This window comes from Cicer arietinum, chromosome 6 (genome assembly GCF_000331145.2).
Source record: "Cicer arietinum cultivar CDC Frontier isolate Library 1 chromosome 6, Cicar.CDCFrontier_v2.0, whole genome shotgun sequence".
In the NCBI taxonomy this organism is placed as follows: Eukaryota; Viridiplantae; Streptophyta; class Magnoliopsida; order Fabales; family Fabaceae; genus Cicer; species Cicer arietinum.
The window spans coordinates 11661293-11678341 of record NC_021165.2 but is presented as its reverse complement, the minus strand read 5'-3'; the positions used below and the strand labels follow the sequence as shown (position 1 = coordinate 11678341).

At 28.9% G+C, this 17049-nt stretch overlaps 2 protein-coding genes across 2 annotated transcripts; both read right to left on the bottom strand.

Annotated features, from left to right (window-relative positions):
- Positions 1 to 925: 925 nt before the first annotated feature.
- Positions 926 to 6726, bottom strand: LOC101514379 (uncharacterized). The gene is made up of 7 exons (XM_004504529.4): positions 6452 to 6726; positions 6286 to 6361; positions 5802 to 5874; positions 5606 to 5701; positions 5340 to 5390; positions 2181 to 2543; positions 926 to 1649 (listed from the first exon to the last, which is right to left on the bottom strand). The coding sequence occupies exons 1-7, from the start codon at positions 6648 to 6650 to the stop codon at positions 1305 to 1307; spliced, it is 1203 nt and encodes a 400-aa protein (XP_004504586.1). The 5' UTR covers positions 6651 to 6726; the 3' UTR covers positions 926 to 1304.
- A 6879-nt stretch (positions 6727 to 13605) lies between these two features.
- On the bottom strand, positions 13606 to 16468 carry LOC101514050 (probable xyloglucan endotransglucosylase/hydrolase protein 28). Its single transcript, XM_004504528.4, has 4 exons — positions 16037 to 16468; positions 15788 to 15888; positions 15127 to 15335; positions 13606 to 14403 (listed from the first exon to the last, which is right to left on the bottom strand). Exons 1-4 carry the CDS (start codon positions 16218 to 16220, stop codon positions 13902 to 13904), a joined length of 996 nt encoding a protein of 331 aa, XP_004504585.1. The 5' UTR covers positions 16221 to 16468; the 3' UTR covers positions 13606 to 13901.
- Positions 16469 to 17049: the final 581 nt, after the last annotated feature.

Genomic DNA, 17049 nt, shown 5'->3' with positions numbered 1-17049 from the left:
TTTTAGATTATGTCAAAAAAATTAATATTTTAGATTAAATAATTACAAAATCATCTTACTTTTAATAATAATAATAATAATGATAACAAAGAACTCGCCTTATTTTAATCTTAACTTTAAATTTAATCTTATTCTCAATTTAACTTAATATTAATCTTTATATTTATCTCTATAATATATAAATATATATCTCTATTGCTAATGATAAATAGTGTAATATAAATAAACTGTTAATATATAAATTTATCGATGAATATTTTTTATAGAAACCAAATAGTATTATAATTATTTATAATGAAATTTAAAATTGTTAGCACATAGTATCAATTATCATGTGTAGCTAAGACAGTCAAAGTTTATGGAGAAAACATTGTGAGATGTTAATTGTTTGCCGATTGGATAAGAAAATAATTTAAATGGAGGTTAGCTAGATATGAGAATAAATATTTTAAAGTGTTAAATAATACAGAAATAACACTCATTTCAAAGACAAAACAATGAACAGTGAAAAAATATATTGTTCTTTGGTAGTTTTTAAACACTGAAAAAATATTGATAATTGTTATATTATCACTAATATATTTTCACTACTTCTTATAAATTTAATTTTTAAGAATGTCAATTTTTTTATTATCTTTACAATTTTTAAATTACGTCTCCTGCATTGCACCGCACAGATTTATTATAAGGTTGGTTTTGTGGTTATAATGATTAATGAAAGAAATAGGCACTGAAGTGAAAGAACTAAGGACCGAAGTGACGAGAAAGATTTAAGTTCAATCCTCACCCTCAAAATTTATTAATATACTAACATTGTTCATTAAAAAGAAAGTTCCACAGCTTTACTAATACTATGCCCATTGAGAACTAGAGCAAAGACTTTTGTATGTAACAACATGCACCTAACTCATAATCTATCAAGCACTTTGTTTTCTCTCTTCACCAGAACAAAATCTAAATTTCCATCTAAGTAACAATTTAAAGGATTTTTGTACATTTTTCCAAGGAAAAGGATCTGTCCCTGCAAACTTCAAAGTCTGCCTTCGCCCCTAACCAGAATCCCTTATCCATCATACTCTTGTGTTCTTCCCCCAAATTATAATTCCTAGCATTAGTTTAGAAGTGAAAATTAGAGTTCACAGTATACTACTTGTCACAGTTTAAGTTTTTGGATCCAACATGGTATACATTGAGTTGCACTCCTCATCTCTTCTTCAAGCAGCATTGTCTTAAAACTCACCCAAAACACAATGACTTGAGTAATGCTGTCAAAGCAGTCCTTCGAAAATGAATTTGCTTGCTGATCATGGATACTGCTCACTCAGTTGTACATTATATAAAGATTTGTGCATTTTCCAGTGAGGAAACTGTAAATGAATTTGCTTGTTTAACTTCAATACATAATCTTCCCAAGCAGCAATAGCAGCCACCATTCCTGTCCAGTTAAAGTAAATGGAACCATTTTCTTCCAAATTGGAAGATCTTTCACAGAAAACTCTGGAGGCGAATTCAACATCATTCAAAAGTACAGAATTTAGAGCACTGATTTTCTCTCTTTGCGCACCCAACAGTTTTACTACCTTGGAATCTATATTTGATGACATGTTGGTCTGCAAGGCAGATCCTTTCCAACTATAAAATTGGACAACCTGCAGCGAAGAACATGAGTCAGAGCAGTAGCAGAGATCTTTGTATATGAACCAATCAAGTGGGGAAAACAGAAGTTTTTTCGGATTGGATTGGTGCTAAAAACTGGTCCAACCCAGTGGAGAAAAAAAGTGTTTCAGTTAATTTGAGTTTTGGTTCGATTGCTGATTGGATAATGATTATTTTATGAATAACCCAACTAGAAAGCATGCTCCATAATTCATACATTAAATTGCAAGAATTCCCACATATGGGTGGATGGCCTGACTGTTCTGCACATCTATGCCTCTTAGTAATTAAATCTACTACTCTTTGTTTTCATATTAATGAATTTATCATTTTATCAACCCCCGAAAAGAAAAAAGAAAAAAAAAAACTAGACAAACCATGAGACAGGATAGTACTCATTGGAAAAACTACAATTCTAGCCAGTCCCACTTTCTCATAAGCTTTCAATGTACAAGTTCCATACCACACACTTAATCTCTAAGAATTAACTGAAAATATAACTTACATAGGATTCTTTAAAATACCTGAAGCGCATGCAAAATATTGACAAATTCCAGGTCTAGCAATTCGCTTCCTCTCACCAACTGCACTGGCTTTACCATTAATTCGGAGACATCAGAGTCACCGCTACTTTCCTGAGAAATATATATGTTGTATCCGAGAACATGCAGTCTGGCCCAACAAATATTAAAACCAAACTGGTCATTGGAAGCTTGGTCCTGAGAAAACCAATACATGTTACTGGATGCAGGCAAAGGTAAGCATGAACCAGCCATGTTGTTATGTAATAGGTGTTGTGAAAGAAGGGAAACAAGCTTCGTATCTTCATCATGGGAACCATCACGACTGAACCATAAAGCAAGTGTCAGTCTTTCTCCATCTGTTATCTGTCCAAAGGTAAATTCATATCGGAAAGATTTAAGATGACCATATCTTTTGAAGCCATTTTTTACTATTAAAAATGTAAAATAATTTTGTAAAAAACATGAGGTTGTAATTGCACCTAAAATTTTTAATAACCTAAAAAGTAAATGTATATAACTGCAGTCTATTTACTCTTTTCACTCCTTTCTATTTCACCCATTCCTTCTTTGCTGTTTATTTTTTACCATCACATTCAAAAGGAAAAGGATATAGTCCTCCAAATATTGTATATACATGAATTCAATACTTCAGAGTCAAACATACATATCCATGTATGATCCATACATGGATATCATCGTTTGATGATTAAATTTACATGACTCAACCTTTTAAGAATCAAGATGGTGATTTATTGTATAACAAACTTAACATGTTTGGAGAGGTTCTGAGAAAAGATGGCAATGGTTAATGCTGCTATACTCTAAAAAGTGGTAACTTCAAAGTAATAAACAAACAGCACTATATGAAATTTTTATCATTTCCTATTTGCTAATAATCAAAGGTGGCCTAAATGGTTCAATGTTCATCATATATTCTTTATCGACACAAATTGATTTCTCATTACAAAAAAAACGGAACATTGAAGTTTTGGTATTTGGTAATACAATAAGATGCCTTGAAAGTAACATGCTATGAGAACGGAAAGAAAGGCTCCAATGATATTGTTCTGCATACTCTGATCATGTCAAGCACACCAAATAATAGTAAAATATAGATGTTAAAAATTGACCTATATTGTTACAAGACTGATGAATTTAAGAATTTTTGTAATGATCTGATTAAACCGGATCGCTGGAGTAAGTTTTTTAGTTTTGGTTTGTATAATTTGTTAGATTGAAATTTGTCTACCAATTATATTGGTCAGGTTCAATCTTATTGGAGTTCTTTCTTCGGTGTGGTTGTGTACGATATTTGGAAGGATCGTAATAGCCTAGTGTTTTTTCGATCTTCCTTGTGAAAAACTTTATTTTTCTAGATTCTCAATTAGGCGCAATCCATTGATGAAGTTCTTCTTCTGCAAAAACCTGAACAGTCCTCGGCTAATCAGAAAGTAGTTGTGGCTTGCCACAAACTCCAAGGTTAGCTCAAAGTAAATGTGGATGGTTCCTTCAGAGTTTTTTCTGGTAGTTCTACATGTGGTGGTGGACTTGTTAATAATGAACATGGTAAAATTGTTATGGTTTCTATAAGAGAATTGGTTCTTGTTATGCGGTGTGGGCTAAAGTTTGGTCTTTTAAGGTTCCGCATCAAGTTTGCGCAACAACTAAATTTTACTTCAGCTATTTTTTAATTAGACTCTGTCGATGTGGTTAATATGATTCAGGCAGGATAATCCACAAATATGCATATCCAACTTCTCCTCCAAGAGGTTATTTATCTTCTCCGGTATTCACATTGGAGAACATCAGTTATTCATGTCTATAGGTAGGACAATCGATATATAGATTAATTAGCTAATAAGGGTCACTATGCTCAATCTTTTGAGTGGGTTGTTGTAGTGGATTTTTCGCTTCTTGATTTAAGCATTATTCTTGCCAATGATGTAAGGACTATTTGTCTACCTCGTTTGATTTCGTAATTTTATTTCGTTTTTCATTAAAAAAATATTATTAAAAAAATAAATAAATAAAAAAGATGACCTATACTGTACAACAGGAGTGTTCTCTGCTTGATAGTATCAACTCAGATTTGCAATGACCGAATCACCAAAGTATGTTTTTCATTATCTAAGAATTGGGTCAGAGACAACATAACTAAGCAAACAGTGCCAACCACAACTTTGATGCTTAAATATTTCTTGAATAAGAACCATATATAGCTGCACTGACAGTGATGAAAAACATAATAGGATACTTCTATATCCTTTCAATTTCTTGCGGAAAAAGTCATCTACTGATCTACATACATATCCATGTCAGGAGAAAGATAAAAACAATTCATTGATAATCATAGTTGTACTGTTTACGGTTAAGGTTTTTCATTAGTAAATAGATAACTCGTTACATCAGGTTATTGGAGTGACAATAAATTATGAAGCATGGAGACCTCTGAGATTAGGCGAATCGTAGTGTCCGATACGCGTCGGTATCCGACACATATAGACTATCCAGACTAGTGTCTTACAAAAATACCTTTTTTTCTTTGCTTCGACACATTTTAGACACTCCTTGAACACTTCTCAAGACACTTCTATTAGGGTTAAAGATGTGTTGAAGTAAAGATGATCATTAAAGGGTTGAAGATATTAAATTTGATTGCATCATTTTTAGATTTTCGGTATAGTAGATGGATGAATGAAGGTGAAAAAAACTATCATATTTTGTTTTAGAATCTTTTTGTAATGAAATAAATTGCTCAAGTTAGATCTTTTATAGATAATGTTCATATTATTTATTTATTATCTTTTAATTATAATAAATAAATAATGATATATGTATTGGTGTCGTTGTCCTATATTTTTTTAAAATAGCAGTGTCAACGTGTCTGTGTTGTGTTAGGTGTCTATATCGGAATTTGTGCTTCAAATTAATCAAGATCAACTTGTGGCTAAAGTTGACAGATGAGAGAAATGGTGAGAGTATAAAAAGCTGAATCATGCCAGAACTTTGAAATTGAAAAAATAATGATATTTTGGGTTAATAACACAGGAGTTAGTGAGTAGACAAAGAAGATTTGAGTCCAATTTACAATGTGAAAAATGGTAATGCTGATGATATGTACAAGAAATGAAGGGTTGCATTTGACATTTTGACTCATACCTCATCAACAGAATGAATGTTACGGTTGTCAGCTGTATACATCACAACATCCTGAGGAAGAAAATAAATTAGAAAATCAATCATTCTCAAGTTTAAAGAGATAAAAACAGTAAAGAACTATTCCTATCCAAATTCGAATTATAAATGAACATATCATATAGTAACTCACTATTGAAATTTACAGAACATAGTCTGCATTCATAGGAATGCCAACAACAGATTAAGTTATATTGAAAAAAAGGGTAAAATGATTTGGGAAAACTCACTCCAACAGCAGGCATAATTGTTGCCGGTTCCCCATCTTTGAAGTGAAAGAGTCCACCATTGAAATCCTTTCCATATGTATTTAAATAACATACTACCTTCGATGATATGTACCAGAAAGGAGACAAAAGTTGAGTGTCGGCAAGAGAGCATATTCAATATCCAAAAAAGGGTTGAATTGAATAACAAAACACTGACTGAAAAGTGACGTTGTTTGAGGTAAGGCCTATTATCATCACTATGCCATCCAATGCTTGCTCCTCTGCTCCAGCTGATTCATAATATAACATAACATATGATGTATAGCGTAATTAGGCAAGAGTTCTATTTGGATAAAAAGCTTAATTTTATAACATAAACACTTATGTATAAGCTATTTCTATAGCAAAAGATAAAATGCAATCAACTGTTTTTATAAAAGTAATAAGCCGTTTTGATAAGCTATCTTAGAGAGCTCATGGAAATAACAAACTTATACGCAAGTCATAATATAGGATGTATAGCATCATCAGACAAAGATTATATTTAGAAAAACAACTTAATTAACCGATTAAGCACTTATAACATAAGTACTTATCATAAGCACTTATGTATAAGCTAAAGTCAAGTTGTTTCTATAATATCCCCTCCTAAATGGTACTTATGCGAACAAATAAGTATTGAAGTGAGGATACTAACTAACCTGATTAAACCGGTGAATTCAATAAAGAGTTGAAACTGACAATTGAAAAAGTCTTCTAGTCGGTCTTTCAACCTTTCTGTAATAAAATAAAATAAAGAAATAATAAGAGCAGGGATTATGGAAAAGAAAGATGTTGAAAAAGGGGTAGCGAAGGCAGGTGACGTACCTCGGATGGGAATAAAAGGAAAGATGAAATGAGAAGAATTGGTGGCAATGAGATGAGAGAGAGTGGTAGAGAAGACATTGGGTCTGTAACCAACAGTGCTGCTACACTTGTGGATGAATTCCAACTCCTTGCATTCTTCAAGGGAAAGGAGGTTGGGGATAAAGAGGCGTCGCTCTTCTTCAAAATCAACCTCTGACATGTCTTTCTCTTTGCTCCACACCCACGCTCTTCATCTCGCTTGCTTCAAATAGGTTTTATGATTTTTTATTTAAAAAATCAAATTGCAGGGGGTGCTTATAGCAAATCCTTAATTTATAATATATAAATTATCTCTCTCTAATAAATTATGGAAAAGAGAAATGTTTGAATTTTTTAAGTTTAAGACGGGCGGTACAACCACCAAGAAAAAAGTAAAAACCAAATATTAATAAATTGAGTTTTTAAAAATGAAAGAAGCGATAAATTAAAAAATAATAAATGTGACAACAATTATTTTACAATTCTTCAAGATTTAAATTACGTCCTTTTAAAATTTGAAGCTCTTTGTAAACGCTATGTGTTGCTTTTTTGAAAATATGACATCTTGTCGAACGTTGTTAATCTTTAAACTATAAAGAATAATATGTTAAAAAATGCTATATGCTAATAAAAAATTATTACTACCAAACAACTTATTTTGATTATAAGAACTTGTACGCTTTATACTGCAATTTGATATTTTTGGACAAGCCATAACTTTGTTTTAGCTTTGTGAATTCTATTTGATAATCTTGATATTTTACACTAGGTGAAGATTGTCTTATTTATCTCACATTTTATTATATTTATCGCACTACTTTTACTTTTATATATGGTTATTATATTTATGATCAAACAATACAATTAAATTGTATATATGTGATAGTTGTTATTATATTTTTTACTAATAAATTTTTTAATTTATTGAAAATTGGTCAAATAAAATGCATTTTAAATAATTTTATTTAGAAAGTAATTTATGAAATGATAGTTAAAAGTTAGTCAAATAAAATGCATGTTAGTTATTTTTAAAAAATTAAAACAAAAAGTTAAAATAAATGCATTTACCAAATCTTGAAATTTTGAAAATGAAAACATTTTTAAAGAAATAAAAACATAAAATATTTTCACAAACTAAACAATCTCTTGTACATTATTTCATTTAAATTTAACTGCTCTTTAGTAATTTGAAGATTTTGATCTCCTATAATCCTATTTTTTAAATGGACAAATTGAGTCTCATTTTTATGGTATTAATGCCCCTTAATTTTTGCATGGTTAATGTATGTGTGAATAGTTTTAATCATCTTAAAATAATAATTTTGATTGTATTTTATTCTCAAACACTGAGTATTTTATTATTTGCATCACTTATTTATACATGTATCTAATTTTATATTAAATATATTTAACACTTTTACTTATAATATAAATATAAAGAGTTAGATCAAATACATAAATATTACTGTTAATAAATAGCAACAAATGGAATAAAAAGATAGTTACTTAAAACAATATACAACTACTTAACTAACATGATCCTTAATTCAAACATTTAAAAACGCCCTTAAACTCTAAGATCGTCAAAACAATCAACTATAATGTCTTAGTATTCTGGTTTTATATATTATTATTCTCTTTTTTTATATCATTTCTTTAGATGTAAAATAAACAAAAATAATATTTATTGTGCGACAAATAAAATAAATTATATTTCTTTTATAAAATTAATAATATTTATTTTTTTGACACAAACAATTATATTTCTTAATCCATACAGGCACTTGTCAAAGTGACATATTTCGAATGCTTTATATATATATATATATATATATTGAACACCTTTTCCAATTGTTATAAAAAATTCGTGACCACATTGGGCTGAACATGTTGTAATGGTCCATGGACAGTCTTGGGGCTTATGGGCCATCTTCAATATTCGATTCTGATGGTTTATTTGAGGAAAACTATATTTTATACCTCCCACATTTAACCTTTACCTCCACAAATGTAAGAAATTAATATTTTTTCATTCATATAAATTATAAAATTTGTTAATTTTTTTCAATTTTATTGGAAACTTTTTTTTTAAGTTTTCTGGTGCATAACATATATTTCGAAAAACTTTTTTCAAGTTTTTCGATAAAGAAGTTACACTCATAAAACTTTTTTTAAGTTTTCCAGTAAAAAAGTTACATTTCGGAAATCTTTTTCTAAGTTTTCCGGTAAAAAAGTTACGCTCCAGAATTTTTTTTTCAAGTTTTTCAATAAAGAAGTTACACTCCAAAAGATAGATGAGGGTAAAGATGTTATTTTCTTGCATTTGTGGGGGTAAATGTTAAATGTAGGGGTATAAGGTAAAAAATTTCTAAAATAAACCATTAGAATCAAATATTGAAGATGGGCCATATATGACCCCAAAGAAATGATATTTTTGCCCTCATACAAATGCAAGAAAATGACATTTTTGCCCTCATTTCGCTATATTTAGATGAAGGTAAATGGGGAAGAGGAGAGAAAATATTTTAAATAAAATGTATTTGATTTGGATTCTAAGAACGAAGGGAGGAAAACATAATTTCTCCTAAAGGATTCAGATTAGAGATGATAAAAAAAATTGGTATTTGCAAGTATTTACTGATAAAATATATGATGGACTCAAGACATGTAGCTTAATGGATACCTATGGGATAAAATAAATAAAATAAAATCTATGACGAACTCGAGACTAAGTAGTTTAATAGATATTTCGACTACTCGTTAATTATAGAATATGAAAAGGGTGTAATGATATGGATATATGTATCCATTAGTAAATTAATAAAATTACTAAATTTTGTTTGAGTTAATGTTTAAATACTTTTTATAATGAATTTTGGTGATACATTTTGATTGTGTGCTAATGTTTTAATATTTTTATGAGTTACTAATTTTTTGTATTGATAAAGAGGAGGAAAACTTCTACATAATCGAAAAAAATTTAATGATTTTTTCATATAAATGATTTTCTTTATTTAAAAGACAATATTTGTGGATATTCTAATACACATATTAAAAATTTGATATATATCCATTTAGTGGATGCATATAATTTTTATATGATTGGATGAAAGAGCGGGTCCAAGGGAGAGGTGCTTAAAAGTCTTGCTTTAGTTCTCCAAAAAAAAAAATTATTTTAATTTTTATACAATACAAATGACTGATAATATATTATAAAAATTCTTTAAACTTCTAACAACTATACACATAAATAAAAGAAGGCATTTAACAAAAAATTAATTTTCAATTTTAAACATAATCATTATTAAAAAATTTGATTTCCAATTTTTGACATAATTATTATTTGAATTGATATTTGTGTTGATTGTAGTCAATTAAAATCATATAATAAATTAATAATACAACTATTTATGATGAAGAGAATAGTGTCCAGTTGAAATCATATTAAAGGTATTAATTTTCACTAAAAAGCAACATATTAAAGATATTGATTTTCCCTATATCAATTACTTCATTTTAGGGTAGATTTAAACAATTTAAATTGTATGTAGATATTTTTTGTTTTCTATTTAATATAGAAAATTTAAAATCATTTGGATAATGAAAAATTAAAATAATATTGCATTAAACTTAAACATTCTTTAAAAGATAAAAACAAACTAGACATTAATGTATTAGATTTACTTGTAAAACTTAGAATTTTAAGAGAGATAATACAAGTAGAAAATGACACACCAATTGATATACTTAATTATAAATAAAAAAAAAATAGATTCTTTTCCAAATGCGTATATTGCTTATAGAATAATATTAACAATTCATGTAACTATCGCTTTAGCATAAATAAGCCTTTTGAAATTATGTTGTCAACTATGTTACAAGAAAGATTAAATGGATTAGTTTTATTATCAATTAAAAAACATTGTTAAAGGAAATCAATTACAATAATTTGATAAATGATTTTGCATAAAAAAAAGTGCACAAGATAAATTTTAAATAAATATTAATAATTTATTTATTAACGTTGAAAATGTCATGTTTCGTAATTTTGTTTTATGCATTATAATGTGTTGGGCCGACCCTACTTGGCAACAAGTAGAGGATGACCCATGATAGATTTTCTCGCGGACCAGAGAGGACTGCAGCCCGTCCTAAATCTTCAATATTTAATATATATTTCTTCTGATCTTATATAAAATAAAATAAAAATATTATACTCTTTAAGAAAAATAGTTGGGTTTACTTATATTTTCCAAAATAATGAAGAAGAAAAAAGTCATTTGCAATATCGTTATTATCCTACATGAGAACTTGTACCATAAGAATAAAATGAGTTATTAAAAAAGAGAATCTACATTAATTAAATGGTATTATGTAAATTTTAACATTAAATTAGTCAAATTTTAGTTATGACTATAAAATATGATATATGAGTTATTAAAAAAGAGAATCTACGTTAATTAAATGGTATTATGTAAATTTTAACATTAAATTAGTCAAATTTTAGTTATGACTATAAAATATGATATATATTTTTTTGTTTACATTCGAGATTAGAGAGAGTATATAATACTATATAATATATGTGAAAAAATTACACTTCGTCGTAATAACTAAATAATATTTTGAAAGAGAACCATGCCACGAGTTCGACATTTGAAATTGATATTTTTACAATTCATTTATATTTTCTTGAACAAGAATAAATTAAAGTTCTAAAAAAAATCAAAAATTTTGAATAGCATTTTTCTTCCTAAAAAATAGCAATGTTAATCACTAAACCAAATTCAATTTCATAAATATTTTTAAAGTTCCACCATTAAAAATATCTACTATTTATACATGTGAATATCCATTGATATCTCTAATTCGGACACTAAAGCAAGTAATTAAGACTTTTTTGTATATGAAGAGAATTTGTGTGACTAAAAGATTCTCCGACAAATATCTAAACGGCGGTGGATATTTATTCTATACCATAATTATAAAAATAAGTATAAAAGTAAACAGGATGATCCTTAACAAAAGATATAGTTTACATTAATGTATTTTTGGTAGAAAATTAAGCTATGAATGTGATTGTTCTAGAATGAAATTTGTTTGATTAGTAGTAAGGTTCACGAGAAGTTTTTTGAGTATATGGGAATCTTTTCAGTTTATAAGAGACTACATTGTAAGCATTTGAACTTTGAAGCTGGACGTAGTTGGAAGTAAAGTAGCAGCCGAAAGGGGAAAATAAATACTCCATTATTTGTGACCATAAAGATTTCAATGACAAAGGGTTGACTATTGATACTTCCAGTTCAAACCTGGTTGGCAAACAAAAGAACTAATGGTCAGCTAGATTGAGTGCAACCGTTTAAATTCAAACTACCACTTGTTGAGTACTCCATGTTCTAGACAAATTCATTGGCTTTCAATTTTTTCAAATTTTGTCTTCTTAAAATTTTGTGTTGGACTGAGTATAATCTTTACAAAATTAATTTATAAACATATTTTCATGTCATATATATCTGACATGGGACTTTTAAATTTTTTTACTGAAAAATGTTTACTTTTTAAGCTATATAATCACATGCTAAACTGAAACAACATTTTTTTAATTCATAAAGGCAAACATAGAATTTTGATTTTATTTTTTTATCACCTTTTCTTGATATCTATTGTTAAAAATAATAATATTGGCTCCTTAAAAAAATGTGCTCGTGAAAATTTTGTATAAAATATCAATAGACAATGCTTAAGTTGTGTCAGAGTTATGCTTCATATAAAGAGTATATGTAAAATCGAAGCCAAAAATATGAATTTTAAATATTAGATTCATCATTTTAGAAAATTATCCACCCAAGTCAGAGCTAAAATGGTCGGTTCAGAATCTCAATTCATGGATGTCGTTTTCTGCTAACGTTTATATTCCTTTTATTATAAAAATTTACCTATTTTAATTGTATAATGTGTATTTGTGTCAAAATAAGAGACACATGGGGTTTGCATGCAAGTGGGATGATTAGTGCTAATTAAAAAACTCATTTTTTTTATCTCAAGTTAAAAAAAAATAAAAATATTGAAGGGTGTTCCACCAATGTAATGTGAGTCTTGATCAGATGAAAAATACTAGTTTTTTTTACAACTAGTGTTTTCTTTATGCTATTCATAAGAGTCACTAACAGGGGATACGACCTCTCAATAATTTTTTTTCAGAAATTATTTTGATTAAAAAAAAATCACTTATAATGGATTAGTGGTTAATTATGATCCAGAATTACTTTAAATATAATTATTTACTAAAAATTACTTATATTTAAGGCAAGACTAGAAAGAGTATCATCCTAATTAAGCGAAGAAGATTACAAAAAGAATACTAAAAATCATTACATTTTCTATTATAGAAGCGTCCTGTTCAATAATTATTTGTCATCTTTTTTCGTAACAAACAACTAAAAATCATTAAATTTTCTATTATTCCCCCTCTCACTTATTTCCTCACAACTCAAACAAAAGTGTGAAATTTCAAAAATTTCAGAAGTTTGGAACAATTTCTAAATTACATCATTAAAAACTGATGTGATAACAAGATAATTTCAGAGGTGGAAGGGAAATTTGCTAAATACTGTAAAATGTATGAAAAACATTAGAATAAAATAAAATAAAATGAAATTAGGTTCACTTTACAACTAAGACACATGGTGTTAGGTCAGAAACAATTAACCACCCCTAATAATGTTGTGTCCATAGAAATCTCAACTACCAGTTCAAATCCAAATTCAATCAAAAAATCATACACAAGATAAACAAAACATGAGGGAAAAAAAATGAAAATAAAGACATAGTACAAACTTTGGTCAATACTTGGAAGCCCACTGCACTGACCTACAGAAAGAAGCCCTTTGGATTCCATTTAAGATATAACATAAAATGAATGTAATGTCCAGTAGCTGACAAATATAAATGACCATATAAACTACCATCTACCAGACAAAGCATGTATATTAATTATATTATGGACAAAAGAATAAAAACATTTTAAGTTGAGTGAATATTATATCTACTAGACAGGTATGCATATAATGACCAAAAGAATAAAACAATTTAATCAATTCAAAAGAAATAAGTCATACCTAACTACATAAAATAACTCAAGCTAAAATAATAATTTATTGAAACCCTGAGCCTGAGGTATGGTCTAAATATAAATACAGGAATCAACAGATTTAATTTGTAAAGTGCAAGACATGAATAACAAAAATACCTGGGAACCTAAAGGTATGAACTATATACATACCCCCCACCAAAAGGAACCATATCAAAACTATCATATTCATGAATTCTGTGCTCCTTTCTCTCTATACATCACAAAGAAAGGAAAAGAAAAAATAACCCAGGTAATCGATAACCGAATCAGCGATGATAATAATCTTCGTATGGAACCTTCTTAGAATGAAACAGCTTCTGCCTGGCTTCCTCGGTTGTGATGGTGTCGTTTTCCATGACGATGACGACCACTACCAAACGTAACAGGGTCGAATTTTCTAAGCCTTTCGGCTTCTTGAGGATTGATTGCACACTCGGATGGAGGGGCTTTGTATCTGATTTTGTCGTAACAATAAGAGTATGTCATGTGCTTCTTCCTGAAGTTCTCCATTTTGATTCTTTGTACTGGTGTAACACCAGAAGGAACGGATTTGGAATCTGAAGCAGTGTCACACTTGGCAACATGCTCGATTGGATCGACCGCACACCCATGTAGGACAAGGTCGGAGAACTTAGCAATATATGGTGCATATTTGTAATTTACTCTGTATTTTCCACCATTGGTAGCCCAATCGGATGCATCCCATATTGTAGCATAGAGAGTCATAGGCTTGGCGGGGAAGTCTCCTCCCATAGATTCTGTTCGCGTAACTTCACGAATAGGAATATTATCCACATAAAATCTGCACAAGGCGAAAACATGTGAACAATTGTATTATAGTAAAAAGATAGTAATTTTAACATGGTTTCCCAGGAAAAATAAATTGCTTGTATCTCCCGGATATTATTAGGATTTGGATTCACTGCAATAAAAAATACGCAAATTTACACGAATTAATTTTTCTCGACCACTTATTTGAGATTGGTCGGCTCACATTACACCTTCACCAATTCAACTTTAAATAGTCTACACAGCTGATTTGAGATCAGACAGTCAAGATTAATCATAATGTCACACGATTTTGATGCGCAGAATCCAAATCCATATTACTAAGGGGCATGTATGCCCCTGCTTGCAGGTCCGATATGGATTCACTACTGTCAACTAATCACACATTCACGTTGTAAGTGAATTCACACCACCAAACTTCACACGTCTAATTTCAAGCAAAAGATGCAAATAAAATATTAAATCGAATGTGTGGTCAATCTCTTGACAGCAGGGAATCTATATTCAATTTAGGAAAGAAAAAGAAAATCATAGAAATCTTTGAACAAAACACAGCCATTAGATTAACTTAATACTTATAAACATAAACAAGAATCATTATTGCATGTGAGGCAATAGTGGAATGATGAAAAAATTAGTGTATAATTAAGAAGATGCAGGTATACTCCATGGTGTGTAAAAATCTAAAGGAAAGCCAAATATGGTATGTAGGAGGTTGAGAGAGAAAGAGGCTTACATAATAAGAGAATCTGTCCAGAGAATACTGTACTGATGAAAATCCTCAGCAGGATCAAACCAGAGACCATATCTTTCTTCTCTGCCAATGCTGGTACTTCCATTGCCATAAACATTAGTCTGAATCCTCCAGTCTTTGCCTCTAATGTTTCCCAAAAACTCAAAGTCTATTTCATCATGGTTCTTCTCATACATGTCACCATTTGACATCTGCAGATACAAAATATATATAATGAAACATTATTCCTTTTCCTTTAATGGATTTTTTTAAAGTTTTTTTTGTAAAACACAAAGATTGAAAACAGTGACGTTTCTGGTTCAGACTAAATTAAATTTTGTTTAAAAAATTGTATAATATCCTAAATTTTGGTCAACATCAGTGAGCATGTGATTGAGGGAAAATGAAATTGAAAATTATCAGATTTATTATTATTTAAAAAAAAAATATTCACATGCATGCTTTCAAGTTTCAACACCTGAATATTAAAAACCCTTAGACCTTTTCAGATTATATCCTTACAAGTTTACAACTTAGAAAATCTACAAAAATGGAAAAAATCAATATATCAAGATAAACTTCATAAACTGATTTTTTTATTAAAAAAAAAAGGAAAACAAAAATATAATTTTATTTTAAGGAACAATTTGAGACAACCACTCACATAAAAAGCAACCACAACTCCAGCAGTGTAGTCAGCAGGTAACTTAATGGAAGCACTGAAATAGCCATGAAGGTAAAGATCATGAGACACAAATCCAGAACCTGCAAAAAAAAAAAACAACCCAGAAATAGAAAAATAAAAAAAATTGATACTTTAACCACAAAATCACCATCACAATAAAAAAATAAGATAACCCAGTATAAATTTTAAAAACCATAAATAAATAGAAGGAAAAAAATAAATAAAAACCTGTTCTTTCATCGAGTGAAAGATGAACCGATTTGCCATCTGTATGAACGAAAACGTTATTATCACCAAACAAAGGTGTGTAGCCTTCATCAAAGGGTATAATAGGCAAATTTCTGGAAGAGGCAGAAGCTAAAAGAAAAAGGGTAAAGCACAACAAGAGAGAAGCCATTTGAGAGAATCCCATGGTTTTACAGAGTGAAGAAGATTAATGTAATGAGTGGAGATAAGTATATATATGAAGAAGAAGAAGAAGAAGAAGAAGAAGGGGTGGATGAAAATAAATAGGGTAATGAAGAAGGGAGAAAAGGAAAGAGAGAGGTTTGGAATATATGTTGTTGTAGTTCTACATACAGCTAGAAGCGATAGAGAGAGGCGAATAGAGAGAAGAAAGGCAGAGACAAACCAAACTTATTTTATATTCGGAGTGTGTGTTCAGCTGTGTTCAAATCTACTCAAATTATTCTTTTCATTTCATTTCTTTTCGATTTCATCCCATCAAAATTACATTCATAATTATTTTTATTAATTTATCAAATATATATATATATAAAAGTTTTATTCGATATATAAAAATTAAATATTTTTTAAATTTACAATTTTGACCATATATATTTTAAATTTTATATATTAGTCCAAATAATTTTAAAAATAGATCCCTAAAAATTTTCAAGACAATCCTTCAATTTTTCCAAAATTTTAGTTTTGATCTAAATTTAATTTTTATTTTTTTCCCAAAATATTTGAAATTTATAAAAAAAATAACTCAATTTAAAATAAGTAATTGTTTAATCAAAGAAAAAAGTTATAAATAAAATAAATATAATTAAAGTATTTAAATTATTTAAAAATTTTAATTTTTTAAATTATTTTATTTAAATACACTCTAAAGAAATATTATTTATTTTTTCGACCAAGCGGAATAGGTTTTTTCAAAAAATAAATTACTAACACAAGGCTTTGATATTAAGCTTGAAAAGCTTGAGGAAGGGATGAAGTGTCATGTCGACTAATAA